Source organism: Ptychodera flava, chromosome 7 (genome assembly GCF_041260155.1).
Source record: "Ptychodera flava strain L36383 chromosome 7, AS_Pfla_20210202, whole genome shotgun sequence".
NCBI classification, from domain to species: domain Eukaryota; kingdom Metazoa; phylum Hemichordata; class Enteropneusta; family Ptychoderidae; genus Ptychodera; species Ptychodera flava.
The window spans coordinates 6,690,297-6,714,973 of record NC_091934.1 but is presented as its reverse complement, the minus strand read 5'-3'; the positions used below and the strand labels follow the sequence as shown (position 1 = coordinate 6,714,973).

The following is a 24,677-nucleotide window of genomic DNA, read 5'->3' as shown; positions in this document are numbered from 1 at the left end:
TCTAATTCAGTATCTGAAGAATGTAGAAAATCGGATCTTTTGCAAATTCTCTTTGTTAAAGATAAAATGCTGTTGCTCTTGTTGTTGGAGATAATGCACTGCTTTTAACGGTCATGATAATGACAATCTAATTGCAAATTTATCACTATATGACACTTATGATAGCAACAAATTGCAACTGGAAACTTGAATCAATATTGTGTCATTAGAACATTTTCTGAAGAGTAAGATCATCCTGGTTCTTCTCGTTTCAAGTTTCATTAGTGATTACAAGTATGTATCGTTTTTTTTTGTGGTAATACATTTAAAAGGAACTCCCCTTCCATCTCCTGAATGAAGTCCACGCTGGCCAACAAAGATTATTTTTCGGCCCAGGCGACAGTAAAAGCCAAATTACTGTTGTCAGCTATATATCGCCCATCGAAATCTTTGCGAATTGCTTTCTGCTCGCCCTAAACGATAAAATACTTCGGATGGTTAGAAATAAGCACCGCTTTAATTACAATTCTTAGTTCGAATACGCCTGATAACAGTCAAACAAAGACAAAGATTTTCATGGTTTCTTACTATTTTTGTTTGTAATATCAACTGAAGCTGAATTTCTTAGTAAATATGAATTTTCAAATGACATTTTTTGGGATGTGCAATGACTGGCAAGTTATGGTACAATCATATTCAGTGTTATAGTAACATTAATATCAAGTGAGAAAATTTGAAATTGAAAGGAAAGTCCATATTTTTTTCAGAGATTCCAAAATTTGTGCTAAATGCTTTTATCGTACTATCGAAAACGCGACAGCGTGAACTACGAGTTTACTATACTGATGACCACGGAAAGAGTTTAACTTAAGACATTCTTCATTTTATAGATAAACTGTAATGGAAGTTTTTTGTAAACGTGTATAGGTATCAGATCGATCGTTCCTATATAATAAAGCAATGTATAACGTTGATTTTAAATGATGTTTAGTGTCAATACATATACCTAGTGCCTCGCCTGATGCATATCGACAAAGGAAACGTTATCCCTATAGTTTCGGAGCGAAATTTACGGGACAACATGTCAGTCTTAATTGCAGAAGTACAGAGTTATGACAGAAGTGTTTGCCTGGAAGTTGGAAGTTGACAGCCGACTTAAAATTGTTATTATAAAGATTTCTTTTAAGACATGATGAGGGCGGCAGAGAGTATAATCATCAGTAGTCTGAAATCTTCTGCAGACGTGTTGTTATGCTTTTATGCAAAAGCTAGCTGTTACTTGTCATGCGCACACTATCTCACTAGCTGGGTAAAGAGAAATCTATTGACCATATGAACTTCAGTGAGATTCCTTGTCAACAACACCCACCTCACCATGGCGTTCACTGGGTTTACGTACGTGTTCTTACTGATGACGATTATGGGATCACCCGTCGGCGCTCAAGTCGTCAACTGGGGACGCTGCTTTGACTTCGCTGTTCAGCGAAATTTCAACACGACCGCGTATCTCGGTATTTGGTATGAGATTGAGAAATTCCCTGCAAGTTTTGAACGCGGGCAGAAATGCATACAAGCGACGTACGAGCTGAAAGATACAGGTCACATCCAAGTGACCAACGAAGGAATCAACATCGAAACTGGCGAGGCTACGTCGATTGTTGGCGATGCATATGCACCCGATCCAAATGAACCGGCCAAACTGAAAGTTAAGTTTTTCTGGTGTAAGTATATATTCAAATATGTTACCACAGGAAGGGCGAGAAGGGACGGATATAAGCTTATGTAATGACTTGAAAATTTGTTCTTCTTGTTAAGTGCATACACTGTCGAATCCAGACTACAATGGTTTTCTTCTAGTCAATAGTGTGAAGTCTAAAATCTAATCCAAGCAATGCATGATTTTCACCACCACAGACAATCCTAAACTACGACTTTGCCTCTGATTATAAGTCGCTATTGTTGTTAAGATGTTGCTTTCTGTATTTGAGGTGAACGGCCTTTTCTTGAAGTGGGGTCATGCCCTCCAGACAGTAAGAAACAAACACTTCCCCAGCATAACAGTGGCCAGCAGTGTCGCAGCCCCTGAAACACTAACAGCCCACTCCAGACAGTATGGTTTACGCAGGATTTCTGTAAAATTCACATGTGACGGGACACAATATCGACTGGTTGCTATGTTGCTTGCTTCAGGATTTGTTCTAATGATGTAATTGTCTTGCATTCGTATATCCTTTCGTGATGTTTATCTATTACTCTCTTCCTTTGGTGATAAAAGGACCACATTAAGATAATCTTTCGGAGTAATACACCACCTTTCGACAGCCAACGGTGTCTACTTGGGCAGGACCCCCCCCCCCCGCTATGTGAGACTATGCTACGCCTATCTTAGCCAAACCATAGACCTTATGGCCAAACAATGTGCACGCTGTGTGGACAATGCTAAGACACGCTCAGTATAGGACCGGGCTATGTGCTTCTGACGATGTGTACAAGACAGATGTGCGAAATTGACGTTCTCTTCGTATTTGCATTGTATATGGATAATATTTGAAGACAAAATTATATGTTATGCAGTTTTTTAAGACCACGCTGTAAGAAAGATTTATAGGTGAATGAAAGCGAAATATTCGCCTCCTTGTAAGGATAGACGACGCCTTGAAGATCAACCTTGAAAAAGTCAATCCCTGGTTCTTGCTGTACTTTTGGTTGATATTGACAAATGATGTTAGTCTCTTAAATTGTTCATCTTTCAAAGTTGTGCCAAGTTGAACAGTGTGTTGAGACATAAAGCTGACAAATCACTTCTCAACTCTGACTTCCTTGGGGGAACTCAGGACTTTCAGATATTATGTAAGGCGGTTGAGCGTGCTGCATGATAACATTGTCTTTAGCTTTGTTTTATGTAAAAGCCCTTCCGTCTATCAGAGCATATATAATAAGTAAATGGAAGTTGCTTCATGCGTGATTACAGCTACGACCACTATTAAAACATTGTCCAATCAACCCAGCACGGCATTAAATCAATCATTTAAACCGAATTCGAAGCTTATTGATGGTAGTTACCTTTTAGAAGTAGAAAGGAGGATCTGACAGCTAAAATTGCACAAGCAAACCACTTTGGAATATTGGAGAGAGATTGGGAGTGTAGAAGTGGGAAACGAACGGACATCCAGGCAGGCAGACTGACAGACAGACTGACAGACAGACAGATAGATAGACAAAAACAGACAGACAGACAGGCAGACAAGCAGACAGACAACGCGATACAGGAGGATTGAGATGGTAGAACAGAAAAATTATCCTCTTATGGCTAATTTCAAAATCTTATATTTTCAGGGCAACCAGCCGGCGATTACTGGGTGCTTCACACTAATTATGACACCTATTCCATCGTCTACTCTTGTCAAGATTTCTTGGGTATTGTGAGAGTCGAGTTTGCCTGGATATTAAGCAGAGCGCGTACTCTTGATGATCGAATCCTGGCCAAGTTGTTGAGTGACCTGCAAAGCATGGGACTGGACATAGGCTACTTTCAGCCTACTGACCAGACCGGTTGTGACGAAGAAAAAGAAAAAGAACATTATTTGATCTTTTCCTGAGTGATTTTAAGTTCATAAAGTCATTCCATTTTAGTACTAGATTTCTCATTTCATAGAGTCGTTAACCATGTTAGGAAAAAGCATCAATAACCTTATTTTGATTAGCAATTACAGTGTTGTAACTCGACATTATTCAATGTTTTCTCACAATCCCATGCATCACGTAGGTTTCTGGTCAAAATTATGAAAAATTTCAATTGTAATGAAATGTATGCAATTTAACATTTAGTACGTTATGACGTCAGAGGCTATAAAATGGCACCTGAATTTAACGACTCACATATAGCAATAGGATAATTTGTGAAAATTTGGTATATTTACAGATTAATATCATTAAATAGATATAACAATTTAAGCGGTTTTTGTACTTTACTTGTTAATGCATGTCCTCAAAAAGATAAACCAAAACATTTCTATACTAATATAGTCCATAAGTCCTCTAGCACCACGTGGCTCGCATAGGCAAGAAGTAATACCTGTGATCTAATCTGATTTTATGGCAGACGGCGCATAACATGATACCTTTACTCTTTGCCTGGTGAAGATTTATCCGTTTGTCCATGTCACCAAAAATGCTCAAAGTAGATTATTTAAGGTAGGATACACCTCGGGGACAGATATTCAGACTCCCAAACTTTTACAATTCTTATACTTATATATACCTCTTATAGGGGACTCACTTTAAAGATCCTGGTGCAAGAAAATTTTTCACCGTTTTAGTTTTTTTCAAAAATCGAAAATTTAAATTTTCTCCATAGAGTCAACACGAGGATGGCAACCATTTTGAATTTCATATACCGGTAAACCTTGGGTAATTTGTTTCTCTAGTACCAACATCTGCAAGGTGACCCACAACTTTTATTCGTGATTTTGAAAGAGGATAGTAGAATTATTCTTTGTGTACAGTTTGAGTAAAAGTTTAAATCTTTCGTTTTCGATTAATGCTACCTTAATTATAAAAAACATTTTGATGAAGGTTAGTCAAATAAATTGTACAACTTACTTTTTATCACTGCAAGATGGAAAGTTACACACTGATGTGATGGTACACAATTATTAATAGCAGTGGAATATTTTCAACACAATGCAATTACTCTCTAAATACTCTTGCTATCTGATTCCTGACTGTATTGGATGTACATAATTTTTTTACACTGCACAGAAACTAAAGAAATTGTATTAATCACATGAATATGAATATTGATTCAGTTTTCAGTCGTAATTTTTTGCTGTCCTATTCATCATTTGCATAATGGTTCGTTTTAAATGTCATGCATGCCCACGTACAGACACTTCCCCACGGTATATTTCTTAACACCTACTTAACAGAAATTCTGAGCGATTCTTTGTGGTAGTTAAATATGATAAAAACTATACTAAATGAAAATCTGTATAAAATGTTGACTTGGTCGCACTTAGACCGATGTTTTGGGATATTTCTTTCAAATTATGCATACCTTGTGACGTACAGCGACATTGGGAACTTTTTGTGTTTTGCTATTTTCCACTACATGATACTGTCGCATTGTTCTGAAATTATTCGGCGACAATTACGCAATGACATTTCAGATTCCTCATCGACTTTGTTATATTTTGATTGTACATTTCCATGCGAAACTATAAACTGATAACGCTGATATTACAAGATTGGCAGTCTGAGAACCTAATCGTGGTCATGTTAATCCCAGCCGGTCGAGAAAAGATGCGTCATTCTTACTGTTTCACAACAGAATTGGTTTTTGGGGAGATTTTGCAGACTGAAGTTAAAATTGATGATATTGGATTGTTCTTTGCAGATGACAACCGACCACAGTGTCAAAATCTTTACATAAAAATTCTTTCAAAGCCTATTGGAGTTCACTGTTGCAACTTAAAATTCTGCACAAGGTATATCTGATTGTCACTATTCATAACAACTTAGGAAGTCTATTTGTATTATTCAATTATAACGGTAAGATTCGGCCAACAAATTGGATAACAGCTTCCGAGACGCTACACATAAGCCCTTCAATGAACTCAAACATTGATTGTTCGAAATCTTCTGAGCGCGGCAATACTTGTCATGCGCACAGTCGCCATTTCCCTAGATATAAGTGTAAAGAAATGAGTTGACCCAGCGAACTTCTGCTAGATTGTTTGTCATCGACACCTCGTCATGGCGTTCCTTTACGAAGTTTTTCTGTTAACGTTTGTTGGCTCACTCGTGGGCGCTCAAGTCATCAACTGGGGACGCTGTCCCGACTTCAGCGTTGAGCAAAATTTTAATACAACGGCATACCTCGGTACATGGTATGAGATCGAGAAATTCCCGGCAAGATTTGAACGCGGACAGAAATGCATACAAGCGACGTACGAGCTGGAAGACACAGGACACATCCGAGTGACCAACGAGGGAATCGACATCGAAACTGGCGAGGCTACGTCGATCGTTGGCGATGCATATGCACCCGATCCAAATGAACCGGCCAAACTGAAAGTCCGATTTTTCTGGTGTAAGTAATAAGGCGTTCAACACTTTTACAATGGGAGAGCCTCAGGGCGGGAAGGGAATATAATGTCATGAAAAGTTGTTCTCATCGAGGTGTGTGTTTACGCTGACAAATCCAGACTACAGTAATTATACTGAATAGTGTGACGTCTATGTAACTTTTTGTCAATTTGGAAACATGATCTATTCTGTCAAGAGATATTCTATACTATGACTTTTAATATGATTTTTACATTGTAATTGTTCTACTCAACTGGCTGTGGTGAAGGTGAATGGCTTTTTCCTTAAATTGGGTCATGCCCTTAAGACGACCTGACTGAAAGAAGACATTGCCCACGCGTGTCCTTGAACAGCGGAAGCAATGTCCCAGTTAAGGTAGTATGTGCATCGGAAGTGAAAGACTTAAACTTTCACTCGAATTTTCCTTGAGGAATCTTTGAACTCTTCACTTTCAAAATCAAGAATAAAAATCGGGGGTTACCATGCAAATTTTGGTACTACAGAAATAAATTATCCAACTTTACCAATACTTCAAATTCAAAATGGCCGCCATCCCTTTGTTAAGTCTATGGAGAAAAATACAATTTTTGATTTTCTAAAAAAACTAAGACGGTGAAAGTTTATCTTTCTCAAAGAGCTTCAAAAGGAACCACCACAAGTGGTAGATCAGAAAAAGATTTGTAAAAGTTTGAGAGTCCACATAGCCTACCTGTCGCCGAGTGCATTCTACCTTAACACGATTCGGTCTCAGCGGTCTTCAGCGCCTAGTGCTCCAGCGGCTCAATTGTCCTTGCTATGATTCCTTCACAGTGAATTCACGAATCTATCACCGCCTATATGTCAATGTCAACAGTCACTCTTCTACTCCACTATTAAAAGAGCCTGATTGCTAAAATAGCTAAAATAATTGACGTTGAGACAACGCGGCGTTCAGACAACAGAGAGACAAGATTGTTTACACCTAGTTACAACACTCAGTCCATATGCAATGTATTTGGCAGATATTGTGTTGACATTTCCGTTGTAACTTTAGTCCTGCGACCTATAGCGAGCATCTTACAATCTGTTCGAGATGTGAGTGCAAAATTGACGCTCATTTTGTCTGCTGACTGATTACGCATGCCATAACATATGTTAGGTGGTTTTGTTCTTCCAAACTACACGGAAACAAAACTTTATCAGAAAAAAAATTAAAAAAATGTTCATTTGCATGTCAGTTACGAAATCATGGGACAAAAAAGTGAATTTATCACATCTTACTTAGCTAAGTGGTGAATAAACCGCGTTTTGAAGGTCAGCATTTAATAAGCATAGAATGAGAGGAAGAAAGGGAGCGACAGACAGACAGACAGACAGGCAGACAGGGTAATAGAGACAGAGAGAGCAGGCAGGAGAGAGCATAGGGATGGACGGCCGGGCACACATGGACAGATATATAACAAGTTAGAGGGTGAATGAGAGGGGAGGACAAAAAGAAATTACATTGTATACAATTAGCTTATAACATGATCTTTGTTTGTTTTCATCAGGGCAACCAGCTGGTGATTATTGGGTGCTTCGCACTGATTATCACACCTTCTCCGTCGTCTACTCTTGTCAAGATTTCTTCGGTATTGTGAGAGCCGAGCTGGCCTGGATATTGAGCAGAGAGCGTACACTTGATGCTATAGTCCTGGACTCGTTGTTGGTTAATTTGGAAGATATGGGGCTCAATATCAACTACTTTCAGTCTACTAACCAGACCGGTTGCGACGAAGGACAGGCAAAACCCTCCTGGGACCGTGAAGAGGAGCATTATCTGATCTTTTCCTAGGAGGCGTTGTAACAGTTACTGTTTTCTTCATGACGCCACAGTAATACACAGGAATAATATTTCGATCACATTTCTGATAGTAATACGCTGTAGTGGTCAGATAGATATTTTGCAGACACGTAAATCAAGAAAATATAATTGGCAACAAATATATACAGCCGTCTTTGTTTACTATCGGAAAACTGTAAAACATGATAGCTTGATATTGTTTAGTTTTGTCAGTTTATCATAATCCGAAAAATGTATGATATATTAAAATACTGTCACCATTATTTTTCGGAAACATAAATATCCTATTATTCACATTTAAGAAAACACAGTGTTGATCTTAGCGGATCTTTTCTGTGTGACAATTATTGCCTTAGAAAGTTGTTATTGATCTTTAAGGTCAGAGAAAAAAATCTTGTTCATCGGATTTTTTGGACCAAGGTTCAGGAGTGGTGAGCGATTTTTTTTATTTTGTTTTAGGCTCAAGGTAACCGCGGTTCCTCGGAATTTTTGCTGGGATGCCGCAAAATAATTTTTCCCCTTTTAGGCTAACCAGAAATATCTCAGACAAGATACACTGATACTGGTTATTGAATTCAACACTATATTCCTCAATAATAATATATAGGGAATTACATGATATACAGTCGGTGTTTGCACAACATATTCTGAGTATTTCAACATGCTCTCAGAATAAAACTGATATTCACAGCAAATCACTGAAATCCAACAATTCAGTATTGTCCTTCAATACCTCCTCCCAGACGCTAGCATCTCAATTTACTTGGCCCCATGTCTTAGCCTCTTTACCGCTGTCCCGAATTTTCAGCCAAAAATTGACCCAGTTTGTGTCGTGATTTGCAAAATTCAGAAGTCGAAACAACGTGCTGACATAGCTCAGTGCAGACACATCGGAAGTCTCATTCAGAGTACTGCCCCGCCCGCGAAAACCCAACAAAGTGTAGTGCGCCGCCAGCGGCTGTACTAAAGTATTTGTGCAGAAATGTGAATTTGCCGAAATAAAAAAATAATAAATTTCCAAATCGGGCAAAGTAGACGCGGCGATTCCGGTGAACAATTTACTTTTTCTTCTGGCCTAAACCATATATATATATATTTTTTTTAAAAAAGTAGCGACTGAATGCAAAGGGTATAGAAGAGACCGTATAAAGCCTAGAAGGGTTTCTTTCATTGTACTTTTTATGTCTGAATAAAGATCATGAAATTAAGGTCGTCCTTACCTATCCTGTTTATGAGATTTTCTTTCTTTAGCTGTGTCACAGTCTATCGAGCGCTGCGGCTATACAATCTCTCTTTTAAACTTTGTCCGCGCTTTGCATGCCAAGCTATGTGATCACACTACTAATACGGTATCGCATTATTGCTTATGCTATCAATCATTGGTGACGCTATGACCCTACTTCGAACAGAGGGGATCGACAGACACTGCATACAAAGTAGGATGGTATTTGATGAAAGTTTAACGATATTTTTCATAATGTAGGCCTACATCGTAAAATGTAAATGTTGCAGCTGTGGTGATGTGATGCATCTAGATATCCAACATGGAAAAGTCAGACAGGCGCAGTTCCAATCACGTAGGTACATCCACAAGAAAACCCTTTCGACACTACGTGTCGATCTTGTTTCTTTTGATGGTAAGTAGGTCAAAGTTTATACAGCTCTGTCGTCGGTATTAGCCTTGTCGTATAAATTTACGTGTCTTTTTATGACGACGAGTTTTTTCTCCAAATTCGGCGTCAAAATCTCAGTCAAGAGATGGACATTGGCCAAACCCAGCATTTATGCAAAGTTTTAGATCCAGAAATTCCGGAATGTATGTGAAGAAGGACTAAAATAGGTACAGACGACGGACATACAACAACAAAATATCTTCAAACTGACCAATGAGCGATCAACACTGTTGGGCGTATTAGAGATCAGTGACATGTCTGAGGTCTTAACAGATCCACATCATCGTTGAAGTGAACGTAACGTATAAAAGTAAACCTGCGACCGTAGAGAAGGTACGATTTTTCCGAAGTGACCTCATGCTGAGAAATTTTACTTGCGATGATCCCCAATGCGAGTTTTTGAAACCTATGCAGTAAATGCTTGTTGCTATCCACTGCATAGCGGCTGTAATAAGTGTAAGCTCAAAATATAAGATAAAATTTGATTTCGTTTCATGAAAATTTCATTACAGATCGATGAACTTATGCAAACATCATAAAGGTGGTATGCGCGTCGAGAGTGTAACACTTTTGAGAGCATGAGATAAGTGCAAAAAAAAGATTCCTGTGGAAGGGGGAGTGAAAAAAGTTACTAGCGTCCACACAATTGAAATAAAATAGTCCAAAATTAATATTCAAAGCCCCTCCCCCGAGGATATCAAATTGTCCACCCATTAGTTCGAAGTGCATTGTGACTCGATATAAGTGGATGCTCAAGTCCAACCTTTCACATATCAGGATTCATCGACTATTTTCTCAAACAAAACAACACCAACCAGCATGCATCAAAGATACAACTTAATTTCCACGGAGAATGAGACAACTTTCAACGTTCCGGCCAATGCGACATGTCGAAACACTAGCTAGACAGTATACACGACACAATAAAGCGATTGTATCAGTTGGCAGTGCATTAATTTATAAATCAGGAAACAACAAAATGTTACATGATCGAAAAGACAATTAATAACAAAATGCACGCGTGGTATAAGGCATTTGCATTTAAAGGTGAATTTTACCGAAAGTATGTTGGTGCAGCAAGAAATTTCAACCTTTTCTTGAAACAGCTGACATTACATTTGTAATGTACTTAATAAGTTTGTGCCTTGTGCTGATTTGGGTACGTGCATTTCTCACATATTTATGAATTGCTTGCGGAATTCAGCGAACCAAACCTATATTCTTCGGAGCACATTGACGCAGTGATGTCAAATTGACAAATTCTGTGCTATACAAATTCTTGCTAAAATCTGTTTTTCAGAACTTTAAAAATCACGCACGAACTTACCAACTTAATTTTTTGCTTTTATTTCCGGGATGGCGATTGAGAAATAAAACATTAGTAATTCCTTTCGAAGATGATGTCACCCGAAACCCACGTACATATTTTTAATTCTGATCTTACTCGGCAATAAGGTCTTTGCCCTGTTTTACCTTTATTATTCGTAAATGTTAACCTATCTATTACTTCAAAATCTGCCAACCATTGTTGTTTGTCGAGTGATTGATAAAAAAAAATCACTTCTCCCTCCTCTCCTTGGAAGGATAGACGATTCTTTAAAGGTCAACCTTGATGAAGGCAATCCCTGTTTCTTTCAGTACTTTAGGTTGACATGAAAAATGGTGTTAGTCTCTTGTTCTTCTTTCAAAGTTGTGCCAAGCTGAACACTTTTGTTGAAACATAAAGCTGATAAATTAGCTTTTTTTATACAACCAATTTAATCACTTTCTCAAGTCTGACTTGTTTGGGGAAAACTCAGGACTTTCCACTTATTGTAAAGACTATGTAAGGCGGTTGAGTGTGCTGCCTGATAACATTGTCTTTAGCTTGTTTTACGTAAAAGCCCTTCCGTCTATAAGAGCATATATAGTAAATGGAAGTTGCTTCATGCGTAATGATAGCTACGTTCACCGTTGAAAAGTATCCAAATTTATTCTTCACGTCATTACATCAGTCATATAAACCGGAGCTTATTGATGGTAGTTGTCTGAAGTACGGTTATCGAAGTCAGTGATAGACCTTTAAAAATCAGAATGGGGGATCTGACAGCGAATAATTGCACGAGTTCGACATTAGAATATTGAAGAGAGATGGGGAGTGTAGAAATAGAAAACGAACGGGCATCCAGGCAGGCAGGCAGACTGACAAAGAGACAGACAGAGAGACAGGCAGAGAGGCAGAGAGACAACGCTAAACAGTAGGATTGAGATGATAGAACAGAAACAGTAATCACCGGCTGGTTGCCCTGAAAATTGTTACTATTCGATTTTTCAAGAGGGGTTTTGTTTCCTCTCGTAGACTCGCCTTGGCCTGCTGAGAGGTACCTGGGGATCTTCAGTGTATTGACTACACGAGACGTTCAGAGTTCGTTGGTACTACGTAAATAGACTTTATTTCTCTGTAGACAAGCTTGACAGTTGCCATCGCCCAAGATACGCTCCTCCCATAGTCTAAATGTCTTGGGTCCGCTGTGTTCCTCTCTCTCTCTTAAGCAGCTATCTTCTAACAACTATCCTCGAACAACTATCCTTGAGCAACCCTCTATTCGTTGTAACTTTATGGGACTTTAAACGTTATCTTTAAGGCGTGGCTTTGATCATACGATAGACATGAATAAAGATAGAATGATACATCCAAACATAAACATCAGTGTCACAATTAATATTCAAACGTCACTGTGACACATGTTCTTGTTTTCGTCCTGACTTCCGTAAACACCCTCGTAAAATGTAATTGGCGTTATTGTTCGTTTGTCTAAAAATATGGTTTGTATGCATATCGACTTATAATTGAGATCTTGTTGTTGTAATCATCAATTTTACTGGTGTCGATGACAGACCGGTTGTAATGAAGAAAATGCAAAACTCTCCTCGGACGGCGAAAAAGAACATTATCAGATATTTTCCTGAGTGACTTTAAGCTTACATGATTTCCAGTGTAGCGGCCGTATCCCCCTCGCCTGCGGCTCGGAGGGATACGGCCGCTACACGGGGAATCACTCGTCCGCTACGCAGCCACACTCGTTCGGAATACAGGGATATAAATACACACACATACATACACAGACACAGACAGACACAGACAGACACAGACACACAATATATATATATATATATATATATATATATATATATATATATATATATATATATATATATATATATATATATATATATATAGGCTTAAAATGTTACCATCAATCTGGTACTAGAAGGGATGAACCATGTTAGGAAGTAGCATCAACAAGCTTACTTTGATTAGCAATTTGTTGTAACTCGATACTATTGAATGTTTTCCCACAATCACGAGTATCACCTAGGTTTCTGCATAGACGAGGGTCTGTGATTTCTGGTCATAATTATGAAGAATTTCAATTGTAATGAAATGTATGCAATTTGACATGTAGTACGTTATGACGTCAGAGACTATTAAAATGGCACCAGACTGTAATGTACGCACATATATCAATAAGATATTTTGTGGAAATTTGTTATATTCACAGATTAATATCATTATATAGATATAACAATGTAAGCGTTTTGTGTACTTTACTCGTTAATGCATGTCCTCAAAAAGATCAAAAAAACCTTTCTATACTAACATAGTCAATAAGTCCTTTAGCGCCTCGTGACATAGCCAAGAAATAATACCCGTTATCTGATATGAATTTCTGGCAGACGGCAGATGACATGATACCTTTTACCCCTTCCCTGGTGAAGATTTCTTCGTTTGCCCATGTCACCAAAATGCCCAAAGTAGATTATTTATGGTAGAATGCATCTCGGGGAGAGATATTCCGACTCCCAAACTTTTACAACTTTTTTTATTGATCTTACAGACTACCATTTGTGGGGTTCATTTTAAAGCCTTTGGTTTGAGAAAACTTTTCACCGTCTAGTTTTTCAAAAATTGGAATTTATTTTTTTTTCATGGAGTCAACACGAGATTTTATGAATTTCAGATATCGGTAAATCTTGGGTAATTTGTTTCTCTAGTACCAACATTTGCAAGGTGACCCCCAACTTTCATTTGTGATTTTGAAAAGAGGATAGTTGAAAGATCCTTTGAGTAAAGTTTGAGTAAAAGTTGAAGTCTTTCGTTTACGAGGAGCATGCTACCTTAATGATAGAATGTTTTGACAAAGGTTAGTCAAATAAATTGTACAGCTTACAATTTATCACTGCAAGTTGCAAAGTTACACATGTGATGGTACACAATTATTAATAGCAGTGGAAGAATTTCAACACAATGCATACTCTCTAAATACTCTTGCTATCTGATTCCTGACTGTATTGAATTTACATCATTTTTTACACTACACACACACTAAAAAAATTAAACAATTCACATGAATGTGAATATTGATTCCGTTTTCAGTCGTCATTAGTTGCTGTCATCATTTGCATAGTGGTTCGTTGTAAATGTTATGCATGCCAACGTACAGACACTTGCCCAAGGTGTATATTGTAACACCCACTGAACACAAACTCTCAGCAATGCTTTTTGGTGGGGAAATATGATGAAAACTGTACTAAATTAACACATAACACAATTCGAACTAATTTGGGATAATTGGATGCTGAAGTAATGCCAATTTAATCTACAAACGTAATGTCATCTGCTTTTCTTTTTACGTTACACACTTGTTTTATGAGTAATTTGTATTATTGCAACATTCAACTATCCTGCACCTAACACTTTTGAGAAATTTAAAAAATATAAAAATCCAATTATCCCAAATGACTTCCAATCGTGTTATATGTATAAAATGTTGACTTAATCGCACTAGACCAATATTTTGGGATATCAAGTTATGCATACATTGTGACGTACCGCAACATCCGAGAAACTTCACTGTGTGTTGTTATTTGCGACTACATGATACTATCGCATCGTTTTTAAATTATTAGGCTACAATAACGCAATGATATTTCCGATTCCTCGTCGACTTTGTCATTGTGATTGTACATTTTCCGTACGAATAAGTTTATAACGCTGACACTAAAAGATAGGCAGTCTTAGTACGTATTCGTGATCATGTTGACCCTAGCCGGTCGAGAAAAGATGCGTTATTTTTACAGTTTCAGAACAAAACATATTTTTGGGAGAGTTTACAGAAGTTAAATTGATGATATCGAATTGTGCTTCGTAGATGACAAGCACCACCACAGCCTCAAAATCTTCACATAAAAATTCTTTCATAACCTGTTGCAGGCCACTGTTGCAACATGAAATCCTGCACAAGATTATATCTAATGGGTTATTGTCGCTATTCACAGCAACTTAGCGAGTCTATTTGTATTATTCAATTATAACGGTAAGATTCAGCTATCCAATTAAATAACAGCTTCCGAGACGCTGCACATAGCCCTTACAATAATTTCAAACATCGATTGTCCGAAATCTTCTAAGCGCGACATTACTTGTCATGCGCACAGTCGCCATTTCCCCAGATAAGAGGAAAGAAATGAGTTGACCCAGCGAACTTCTGCTAGATTGTTTGTCATCGACACCTCGTCATGGCGTTCCTTTACGAAGTTTTTCTGTTAACGTTTGTTGGCTCACTCGTGGGCGTTCAAGTCATCAGTTTTGGACGCTGTCCCTACTACAGCGTTGAGCAAAATTTTAATATGACGGCATACATGGTATGAGATCGAGAAATTCCCAGAAAGTTTTTCACACGCACAGAAATGCGTACAAGCGACGTACGAGCTGGGAGATGCAGGACACATCCGAGTGACCAACGAAGAAATCGACATCGAAACTGGCGATGTTACAGCGATCGTTGGCGATGCATATGCACCCAATCCAAATGAACAGGCTAAACTTCTTGTCCAATTTTCCTGGGGTAAGTAATAAGGCGTTCAACACTTTTACGGTGGGAGAGCCTAAGGGCGAGGAGGGACGTTTACATCTAATGCCATGAAAATGTGTTCTCATCGAGGTGTGTGTTTATGTTCACTTGACAAATCCAGACTACAGTATTTATATATGCTGAATAGCGTGACGTCTCTTACTTTTTGGTCCACTTGGAAACAAGATATAGTCTGCAAAAAATAATTCTATACTATGACTTTTATATGATTTTTACATTGTAATTGTTTCACTCAACTGGCTGTAGTGAAGATGAATGGCGTTTTGCTTAAATGGGGGCATGTCCTTAAGACGACCTGACTAAGAGAAGACATTAACCCGCGTGTCCTTGAACAGCAGCAATCCCCAGTTAAGGTTGTATGCACCTCGAAAGTGAAAGAATTTCCCTTAAAGAATCTTTGAACCATTCACTCTCAAAATAAAGAATAAAAATCGGGGGTCACCGTGCAAATTTTGGTACTAGAGAAATATATTACCCCAGATTTACCAGTATTTGAAATTCAAAATAGCGGCCATCCCTGTGTTGACTCTATGGAGAAAACCAAACTTTTCGAATTTCAAAATAATAAGAAGGTTAAAGATTTTCTTTCTCAAAGATCCAACAAGTGGGAGTTCGGGAAAGAATTGAAAAAAGTTTGAGAGTCCAGATACCTGTCCCTGAGGCACATTCTATCCTAAAACGATTCGGTCTTCAGCGCCTAGAGCTCCAGCGGCTTATTTGGCTTTAGTCAAGCTCCTAATCCACGAATCCATCACCACTTACATACCAATGTCAACAGTCACAATTCTTATCCACGATTAAAAGAGCCTGATTGCCAAATAGCTGAATTAACTGACGTTGGGACAAAGCGGCTGTTCAGACAAGATTGTTTACAGCTACATGTAGCTACAATATTATTTGGCAGATATTGTGTTGACATTTTTGTTGTAGCTTTGGGCCAGTGATCCATGGCAAGCTTTTTACAATCTGTCCGAGATGTTTGTCCAAATTGACGCTCTTTTTGTCTGCTGACTGACTACGCATGCCATGACATATGTTAGGCGGTTTGTTCTTCCAAACACAAGAAAACGGAGTTTTATTAGAAAAAAAAAATTCGATGCATATCAGGTACGAAATCATGGCACAAAGTAAATTATCACATCTTACATAGCTAAGTGGCGAATAGACCACGTTTTGAATAAGTATAGAATGAGAGGGAGAGAGGGAGAGAGAGAGACAGGCAGGCAGGCAGATAGAGTAATAGAGACAGAGGGAGAGAGCAGAGGGATGGACGGCCGGGCACACACGAACAGACATATGACAAGATAGAGGGTGAATGAGAGGGGAGGACAAAAAGAAATTCTATTGTTTATAGTTAGCTTATATAATTACACGATTTCTGTTTATTTTCAGGGCTACTACCCGATTATTATTGGGTGCTTCGCACTGATTATAATACCTTCTCCGTCGTCTACTCTTGTCCATATTTCATGGGCATTTCGAGAGCAGAGCTGGCCTGGATATCAAGCGAGAGCGTACTCTTGATGCTGTAGTCCTGGACTCGTTGTTGGTTGATTTGCAAGATATGGGACTCAATATCAGCTACTTTCAATCTACTAACCAGACCGGTTGTGACGAAGGACAGGTCACGAAAGCCCTTCTGGGACCGTGAAGAGGAACATTATCTGATTTTTTAAGTGGAGGCGTCGTAACTCTTTTCTTCATCACGCCAAAGTAATACACGGGAGTAATATTTCGATCACATTTCAGGTGCCGCCAACTGGTAAATTTCATGAATTTCTCAAATCATCACAAAACATGTTTTGAAGACTGATATACCGATTTTTCTTATTTTTGACTCTGACCTAAAATTTGGAGGGGAAAGTGAGAGCTGTTCGTACCTGCCCTCCCACTGGTATACACTGAAAATGTGCCCTCCCACTGAATTTTGATGCCCACTGCCCTCCGGTATCTACGGTCTGCCCGCTCCCCACTCCCCACGACAATTCAAGCTCCCCGCTGCCCTCTCCCACTACTGAAATTCCCCATTGCCAAGTAGATGCCCACTAGGCAACCCAGATCAACACAAAACTGTGCCAGCAGTTAGCAGTATACGCACACGCTTTAGAACATTTCTGCGCAGATTTAACTCCAGCCTGCCGCAAATGGATTATTTTGTAGCGCATGTATTTAACATTACCTGTCATTGTTGAAATTGCGCTTTTACCTAATTTTTTGACCCAGTCTCTTAGAAATACATGTGACCTTTAACCTTGTCATATTTTGACCCCCTAGGAAGCTGGTTTTTATTCAATATGAGCGAAAAATTAACATTTCTCTCCCATTTACATGGCGCATATTGCCCATTCACCTGGAGATATTGTAAAAGGTAGCGTGGTGACACCCTTTTATTAAAAGTGTAAACTAAATGGTATTATGTCAGGATTTTATTCGCCAAGTTTGGTCAAAATGACACCAGTCAAAGCGACAGGAAGAAAGTTCGAAAATTATGTAGTGATATAATTTCGATATCGTCATTTTGTAATCGATACTTATGTAAAAATTTCTTTACAAACATCATGAAAACTATACATTCGATAGATATGGATCTTAAGTCTTGGGTATTATTAAAATTAACTCATTTGCTAAGCTTTTTATAATTGCTTTCTTTAGTTTAAGTGAATTATATCATTTTTATTTATTTCTAACGACGCCATTTTAACGTCCGTTTCCATGGAAACGAGCGTGGTGACCCCATTTTTTATTTTATTTTTGCACTTGCACAACTTCCAAGAATATTTGTGCAAAGTTTCAAGAAAATGAAACCACAACTTAATTTGACGTAATTCGTAGTACTTCACCTTAAGCACGCAGATTTCCCCTCCCTCCCTCTACGTATTTTCCGGTGCCCACTATCAAAAATTTTCTCCCCGCCCGCTGAAAAGTAATGAAATTTCTTCCCCGCCCACAGTAAATATCGATATTTTCTCCCCGCCCGCTGATTAGTTTTGAAATTTGCCCGCCCGCTGAAAAACTTCGCACGAACACCTTTTTGCACGAACAGCTTCGTTGGCGGCACCTGACATTTCTGAAGTAATACGATGTAGTGGTCGGATAGATGTTTTGCAGACACGAAAATCAAGAAAAACATACTTAGCAACAAACATATACAGCCGCCTTTGTTAACGATATGAAAACTGTAAAACATGATAGCTTGAGGCTGTTTACTTTTGTCAGCTTATTATAATCCGAAAAATGTATGAGATATTAAAATGCTGTCACCATTATTTTTCGGAAACATTTAATATTCACATTTAAGAAAAAGCACAGTGTTTATCTTTTCCTGTGTTACAATAATTTCCGCAGAAATTAGGTATTGATCTTTATACATGTTTTTTATAAAAAAAGGTAGCGACTGAATGCAAAGGGTAGAGACCGTACGAAGCCTAAAAAGGATTTCTTCCTCAAACTGTAGTTTTTATGTCTGAATAAAGATCATACAACTAAAAGATTGTCTTTACCTATCTTGTTTATGACATTTTCTTTCTTTAGCTATGTCACTGTCTATCGAGCACTGTGGCTATACAATCTCTCTTTTAAAATGTGTTCGCGCTTTGCATTCCAAGCTATGTGATTACAAACAGTCGCTTGTCTTCTCCATAAATTGTTAGAACATCTTGACAAAGCTGGTAACTATGCCAAAAGTTTATTCATTGATTTCAGTTTGCTTTTAACACTATTCAAATTAATGATAGATAGATTAATGAAGTTCAATGTTCCATCTTCAATCATTCACTGGGTTTATAATTTCTTTACTGACAGACCACAATGTGTAAGAGTTGGACTATAAAAATCCAATTATCCCAAATGACTTCCAATCGTGTTATATGTATAAAATGTTGACTTAATCGCACTAGACCAATATTTTGGGATATTTCCTTCAAGTTATGCATACATTGTGACGTACTGCAACATCCGAGAAACTTCACTGAGTGTTGTTATTTGCGACTACATGATACTATCGCATTGTTTTTAAATTATTAGGCTACAATAACGCAATGATATTTCCGATTCCTTGTCGACTTTGTCATTGTGATTGTACATTTTCCGTACGAATAAGTTTATAACGCTGACACTAAAAGATAGGCAGTCTTAGTACGTATTCGTGATCATGTTGATCCTAGCCGGTCGAGAAAAGATGCGTTATTTTCACAGTTTCAGAACAAAACGTATTTTTGGGAGAGTTTACAGAAGTTAAATTGATGATATCGAATTGTACTTCGTAGATGACAAGCACCACCACAGCCTCAAAATCTTCACATAAAAATTCTTTCATAACCTGTTGCAGGCCACTGTTGCAACATGAAATCCTGCACAAGATTATATCTAATGGGTTATTGTCGCTATTCACAGCAACTTAGCGAGTCTATTTGTATTATTCAATTATAACGGTAAGATTCAGCTATCCAATTAAATAACAGCTTCCGAGACGCTGCACATAGCCCTTACAATAATTTCAAAACATCGATTGTCCGAAATCCTCCAAGCGCGACATTACTTGTCATGCGCACAGTCGCCATTTCCCCAGATAAGTGGAAAGAAATGAGTTGACCCAGCGAACTTCTGCTAGATTGTTTGTCATCGACACCTCGTCATGGCGTTCCTTTACGAAGTTTTTGTGTTAACGTTTGTTGCCTCACTCATGGGCGTTCAAGGCATCAACTGGGGACGCTGTCCCTACAGCGTTGAGCAAAATTTTAATATGACGGCATACCTCGGTACATGGTATGAGATCGAGAAATTCCCAGAAAGTTCTACACACGCACAGAAATGCGTACAAGCGACGTACGAGCTGGGAGATGCAGGACACATCCGAGTGACCAACGTAGAAATCGACATCGAAACTGGCGATGCTACAGCGATCGTTGGCGATGCATATGCACCCATTCCACATGAACAGGCTAAACTTCTTGTCCAATTTTCCTGGGGTAAGTAATAAGGCGTTCAACACTTTTACGGTGGGAGAGCCTAAGGGCGAGGAGGGACGTTTACATCTAATGCCATGAAAATGTGTTCTCATCGAGGTGTGTGTTTATGTTCACTTGACAAATCCAGACTACAGTATTTATATATGCTGAATAGCGTGACGTCTCTTACTTTTTGGTCCACTTGGAAACAAGATATAGTCTGCAAAAAATAATTCTATACTATGACTTTTATATGATTTTTACATTGTAATTGTTTCACTCAACTGGCTGTAGTGAAGATGAATGGCGTTTTGCTTAAATGGGGGCATGTCCTTAAGACGACCTGACTAAGAGAAGACATTAACCCGCGTGTCCTTGAACAGCAGCAATCCCCAGTTAAGGTTGTATGCACCTCGAAAGTGAAAGATTTTCCCTTGAAGAATCTTTGAACCATTCACTCTCAAAATAAAGAATAAAAATCGGGGGTCACCGTGCAAATTTTGGTACTAGAGAAATATATTACCCCAGATTTACCAGTATTTGAAATTCAAAATAGCGGCCATCCCTGTGTTGACTCTATGGAGAAAACCAAACTTTTCGAATTTCAAAATAATAAGAAGGTTAAAGATTTTCTTTCTCAAAGATCCAACAAGTGGGAGTTCGGGAAAGAATTGAAAAAAGTTTGAGAGTCCAGATACCTGTCCCTGAGGCACATTCTATCCTAAAACGATTCGGTCTTCAGCGCCTAGAGCTCCAGCGGCTTATTTGGGTTTGGTCAAGCTCCTAATCCACGAATCCATCACCACTTACATACCAATGTCAACAGTCACAATTCTAATCCACGATTAAAAGAGCCTGATTGCCAAATAGCTGAATTAACTGACGTTGGGACAAAGCGGCTGTTCAGACAAGATTGTTTACAGCTACATGTAGCTACAATATTATTTGGCAGATATTGTGTTGACATTTTTGTTGTAGCTTTGGGCCAGTGATCCATGGCAAGCTTTTTACAATCTGTCCGAGATGTTTGTCCAAATTGACGCTCTTTTTGTCTGCTGACTGACTACGCATGCCATGACATATGTTAGGCGGTTTGTTCTTCCAAACACAAGAAAACGGAGTTTTATTAGAAAAAAAAAATTCGATGCATATCAGGTACGAAATCATGGCACAAAAGTAAATTTATCACATCTTACATAGCTAAGTGGCGAATAGACCACGTTTTGAATAAGTATAGAATGAGAGGGAGAGAGGGAGAGAGAGAGACAGGCAGGCAGGCAGATAGAGTAATAGAGACAGAGGGAGAGAGCAGAGGGATGGACGGCCGGGCACACACGAACAGACATATGACAAGATAGAGGGTGAATGAGAGGGGAGGACAAAAAGAAATTCTATTGTTTATAGTTAGCTTATATAATTACACGATTTCTGTTTATTTTCAGGGCTACTACCCGATTATTATTGGGTGCTTCGCACTGATTATAATACCTTCTCCGTCGTCTACTCTTGTCCATATTTCATGGGCATTTCGAGAGCAGAGCTGGCCTGGATATCAAGCAGAGAGCGTACTCTTGATGCTGTAGTCCTGGACTCGTTGGTTGATTTGCAAGATATGGGGCTCAATATCAGCTACTTTCAATCTACTAACCAGACCGGTTGTGACGAAGGACAGGTCACGAAAGCCCTTCTGGGACTGTGAAGAGGAACATTATCTGATTTTTTAAGTGGAGGCGTCGTAACTCTTTTCTTCATCACGCCAAAGTAATACACGGGAGTAATATTTCGATCACATTTCTGAAGTAATACGATGTAGTGGTCGGATAGATGTTTTGCAGACACGAAAATCAAGAAAAACATACTTAGCAACAAACATATACAGCCGCCTTTGTTAACGATATGAAAACTGTAAAACATGATAGCTTGAGGCTGTTTACTTTTGTCAGCTTATTATAATCCGAAAAATGTATGAGATATTAAAATGCTGTCACCATTATTTTTCGGAAACATTTAATATTCACATTTAAGAAAAAGCACAGTGTTTATCTTTTCCTGTGTTACAATAATTTCCGCAGAAATTAGGTATTGATCTTTATACATGTTTTTTATAAAAAAAGGTAGCGACTGAATGCAAAGGGTAGAGACCGTACGAAGCCTAAAAAGGATTTCTTCCTCAAACTGTAGTTTTTATGTCTGAATAAAGATCATACAACTAAAAGATTGTCTTTACCTATCTTGTTTATGACATTTTCTTTCTTTAGCTATGTCACTGTCTATCGAGCACTGTGGCTATACAATCTCTCTTTTAAAATGTGTTCGCGCTTTGCATTCCAAGCTATGTGATTACAAACAGTCGCTTGTCTTCTCCATAAATTGTTAGAACATCTTGACAAAGCTGGTAACTATGCCAAAAGTTTATTCATTGATTTCAGTTTGCTTTTAACACTATTCAAATTAATGATAGATAGATTAATGAAGTTCAATGTTCCATCTTCAATCATTCACTGGGTTTATAATTTCCTTACTGACAGACCACAATGTGTAACAGTTGGACAGTCCAAATCTACGATGATCTCCACGAATATTGGTGCCCCATAAGGATGTGTTTGAAGTCCATATTTGCTTATTTTGTATACAAATGATTGCCGAGTAGTTCTCCCACTAGCCAATATATCTAGCTCACGAGTTCACACACGTGAGCGAATGTCATAGCGATGTCTGTCTTACCTGAGGAGAAAGAAATAAGTCCCCTGGGGTGGGGAGGGAGAGTTTTTTGTGCAACGGTTTACCTTATTTGATTTTATTAATTTTGACTGTGATATTTTGAATAAAGAGTTCAACTCCAAACCGTCTGACTGCTTTCTTTATTTCTACAATGAATTTTATTAATTTGACTGTGGTATTTCAAATAAAGATTTCGACTCCACACCGTCTGACTGCTCTATATATTATCGACAATATCTCCTCTCCAACTTGCGTATACACCACTATAATTGCTCCGAAAACATTGCCAACTTGCTAATCCGCTGTCCATATCAGCGGATTAATTAATTAAGTCAACACCACAGCCGGCACACACGTAGTAAAATAAGGACTGCGTGTCGGACGGCTGTGGTGTTGACTCAATCAATTAATCCTCTGATACGGACAGCGGATTAGTATATATATATATATAGCAAGTTGGCAATGTTTTCGGAGCAATTAAAGTGGTGTATACACAAGTTGGAGTTACGGACATGTTGGTAATATATAAAGCAGTCAGACGGTGTGGAGTTGAACTCTTTATTTGAAATATCACAGTCAAAATTAATAAAATCAAATAAGGTAAACCGTTGCACAAAAAACCCTCCTTCCCCACCCCAGGGGACTGATTTCTTTCCCCTGTGGTCTTACTGTCCGTGTGTGCGTGAGTGTGTGTGTGTGTCTGTTTAAACGGTAACTCAAAATACTGAACAGATTTAAGTCAGATCTGGTAGACAGGTACCATATGCTAGTTGCAAGAACTGATTAGATTTTGGTTAGTGTGGCTTGCATATTAATGAAGTTATGCAAATCAGTTTTCCCGTGCAATGGTTTCCCTATTGGGACGGTAATGACAGTGTAGACATATATCAAGAAATACAGCAACAAAATTTCATGAAACTTTTCACAGATGACAAGCTCAGAACATCATTATGATACTGTGAGTGTCGTGTCAATTATCTGCTCATTTGCATATTTAATGAACTTTTGTTATTAGTGACATCACTCTGAAATTCCTGCACCAAACTTGATGATACGTGCAACAAATATTGATCTGATATATATCGAATTATACTTAGAAGCATTTGGCAGTGTCAAGTTAATAAGTAATAAGTTGCTAATTTGCATATTTTATGAAGTTTTGTAATTAGTCATATGACTCCGGTATAACTGTACCAAATGTGATGAAATCTGCTACCGATAGTGATTCGACAGAGATCTAATTGTGGTGTAAAGCATTTAGTTGTGTGGAGTTCATTAAGGGTTCATTTGCATATTTGATGAATTATGTAATTAGGTATATAACTCTGATATTTCCGCACCAAATTCGATGAAACCTGCCATAGATATTGATCTGATATATATCTAATTGTACTGAGAAGCATTAGGCAGTATTAAGTTAAATAATAGCTCATTTGCATATTTTATGAACTTTTGTAATTAGTCATATAACTCCGATATAACTTCACTTAATGTGATGAAATCTGCTACAGACACTGATTCGACAGATATCTAA

General features: G+C 38.2%; 4 protein-coding genes across 4 annotated transcripts in view; all 4 read left to right on the top strand.

The window, feature by feature from the left end:
* The first annotated feature begins 1,265 nt into the window (after positions 1-1,265).
* On the top strand, positions 1,266-3,933 carry LOC139136660 (apolipoprotein D-like). Its single transcript, XM_070704440.1, has 2 exons — positions 1,266-1,700; positions 3,316-3,933. Exons 1-2 carry the CDS (start codon positions 1,355-1,357, stop codon positions 3,576-3,578), a joined length of 609 nt encoding a protein of 202 aa, XP_070560541.1. The 5' UTR covers positions 1,266-1,354; the 3' UTR covers positions 3,579-3,933.
* A 1,716-nt stretch (positions 3,934-5,649) lies between these two features.
* Positions 5,650-9,107, top strand: LOC139136659 (apolipoprotein D-like). The gene is made up of 2 exons (XM_070704439.1): positions 5,650-6,070; positions 7,596-9,107. The coding sequence occupies exons 1-2, from the start codon at positions 5,734-5,736 to the stop codon at positions 7,877-7,879; spliced, it is 621 nt and encodes a 206-aa protein (XP_070560540.1). The 5' UTR covers positions 5,650-5,733; the 3' UTR covers positions 7,880-9,107.
* A 5,993-nt stretch (positions 9,108-15,100) lies between these two features.
* Positions 15,101-24,677, top strand: part of LOC139136653 (uncharacterized) — a 44,387-nt gene continuing 34,810 nt past the window's right edge. Inside the window, exon 1 of the mRNA XM_070704432.1 lies at positions 15,101-15,449. The gene's annotated coding sequence lies outside the window, so the exon portion shown is untranslated. The remainder of the gene's footprint in view (positions 15,450-24,677) is intronic.
* Positions 20,035-22,637, top strand: LOC139136654 (apolipoprotein D-like). Its single transcript, XM_070704433.1, has 2 exons — positions 20,035-20,443; positions 21,865-22,637. Exons 1-2 carry the CDS (start codon positions 20,110-20,112, stop codon positions 22,119-22,121), a joined length of 591 nt encoding a protein of 196 aa, XP_070560534.1. The 5' UTR covers positions 20,035-20,109; the 3' UTR covers positions 22,122-22,637.

What these genes read in the sequence shown, in the direction of transcription:
- LOC139136660 (XM_070704440.1), top strand. Translation starts at nt 1,355, where the DNA reads ATGGCGTTCACTGGGTTTACGTACGTGTTCTTACTGATGACGATTATG. An exon ending in GAAAGTTAAGTTTTTCTGGT is followed by an intron (nt 1,701 to 3,315) that starts GTAAGTATATAT and finishes TTATATTTTCAG; the next exon opens with GGCAACCAGCCGGCGATTAC.
- LOC139136659 (XM_070704439.1), top strand. Translation starts at nt 5,734, where the DNA reads ATGGCGTTCCTTTACGAAGTTTTTCTGTTAACGTTTGTTGGCTCACTC. An exon ending in GAAAGTCCGATTTTTCTGGT is followed by an intron (nt 6,071 to 7,595) that starts GTAAGTAATAAG and finishes TGTTTTCATCAG; the next exon opens with GGCAACCAGCTGGTGATTAT.
- LOC139136654 (XM_070704433.1), top strand. Translation starts at nt 20,110, where the DNA reads ATGGCGTTCCTTTACGAAGTTTTTGTGTTAACGTTTGTTGCCTCACTC. An exon ending in TCTTGTCCAATTTTCCTGGG is followed by an intron (nt 20,444 to 21,864) that starts GTAAGTAATAAG and finishes GTTTATTTTCAG; the next exon opens with GGCTACTACCCGATTATTAT.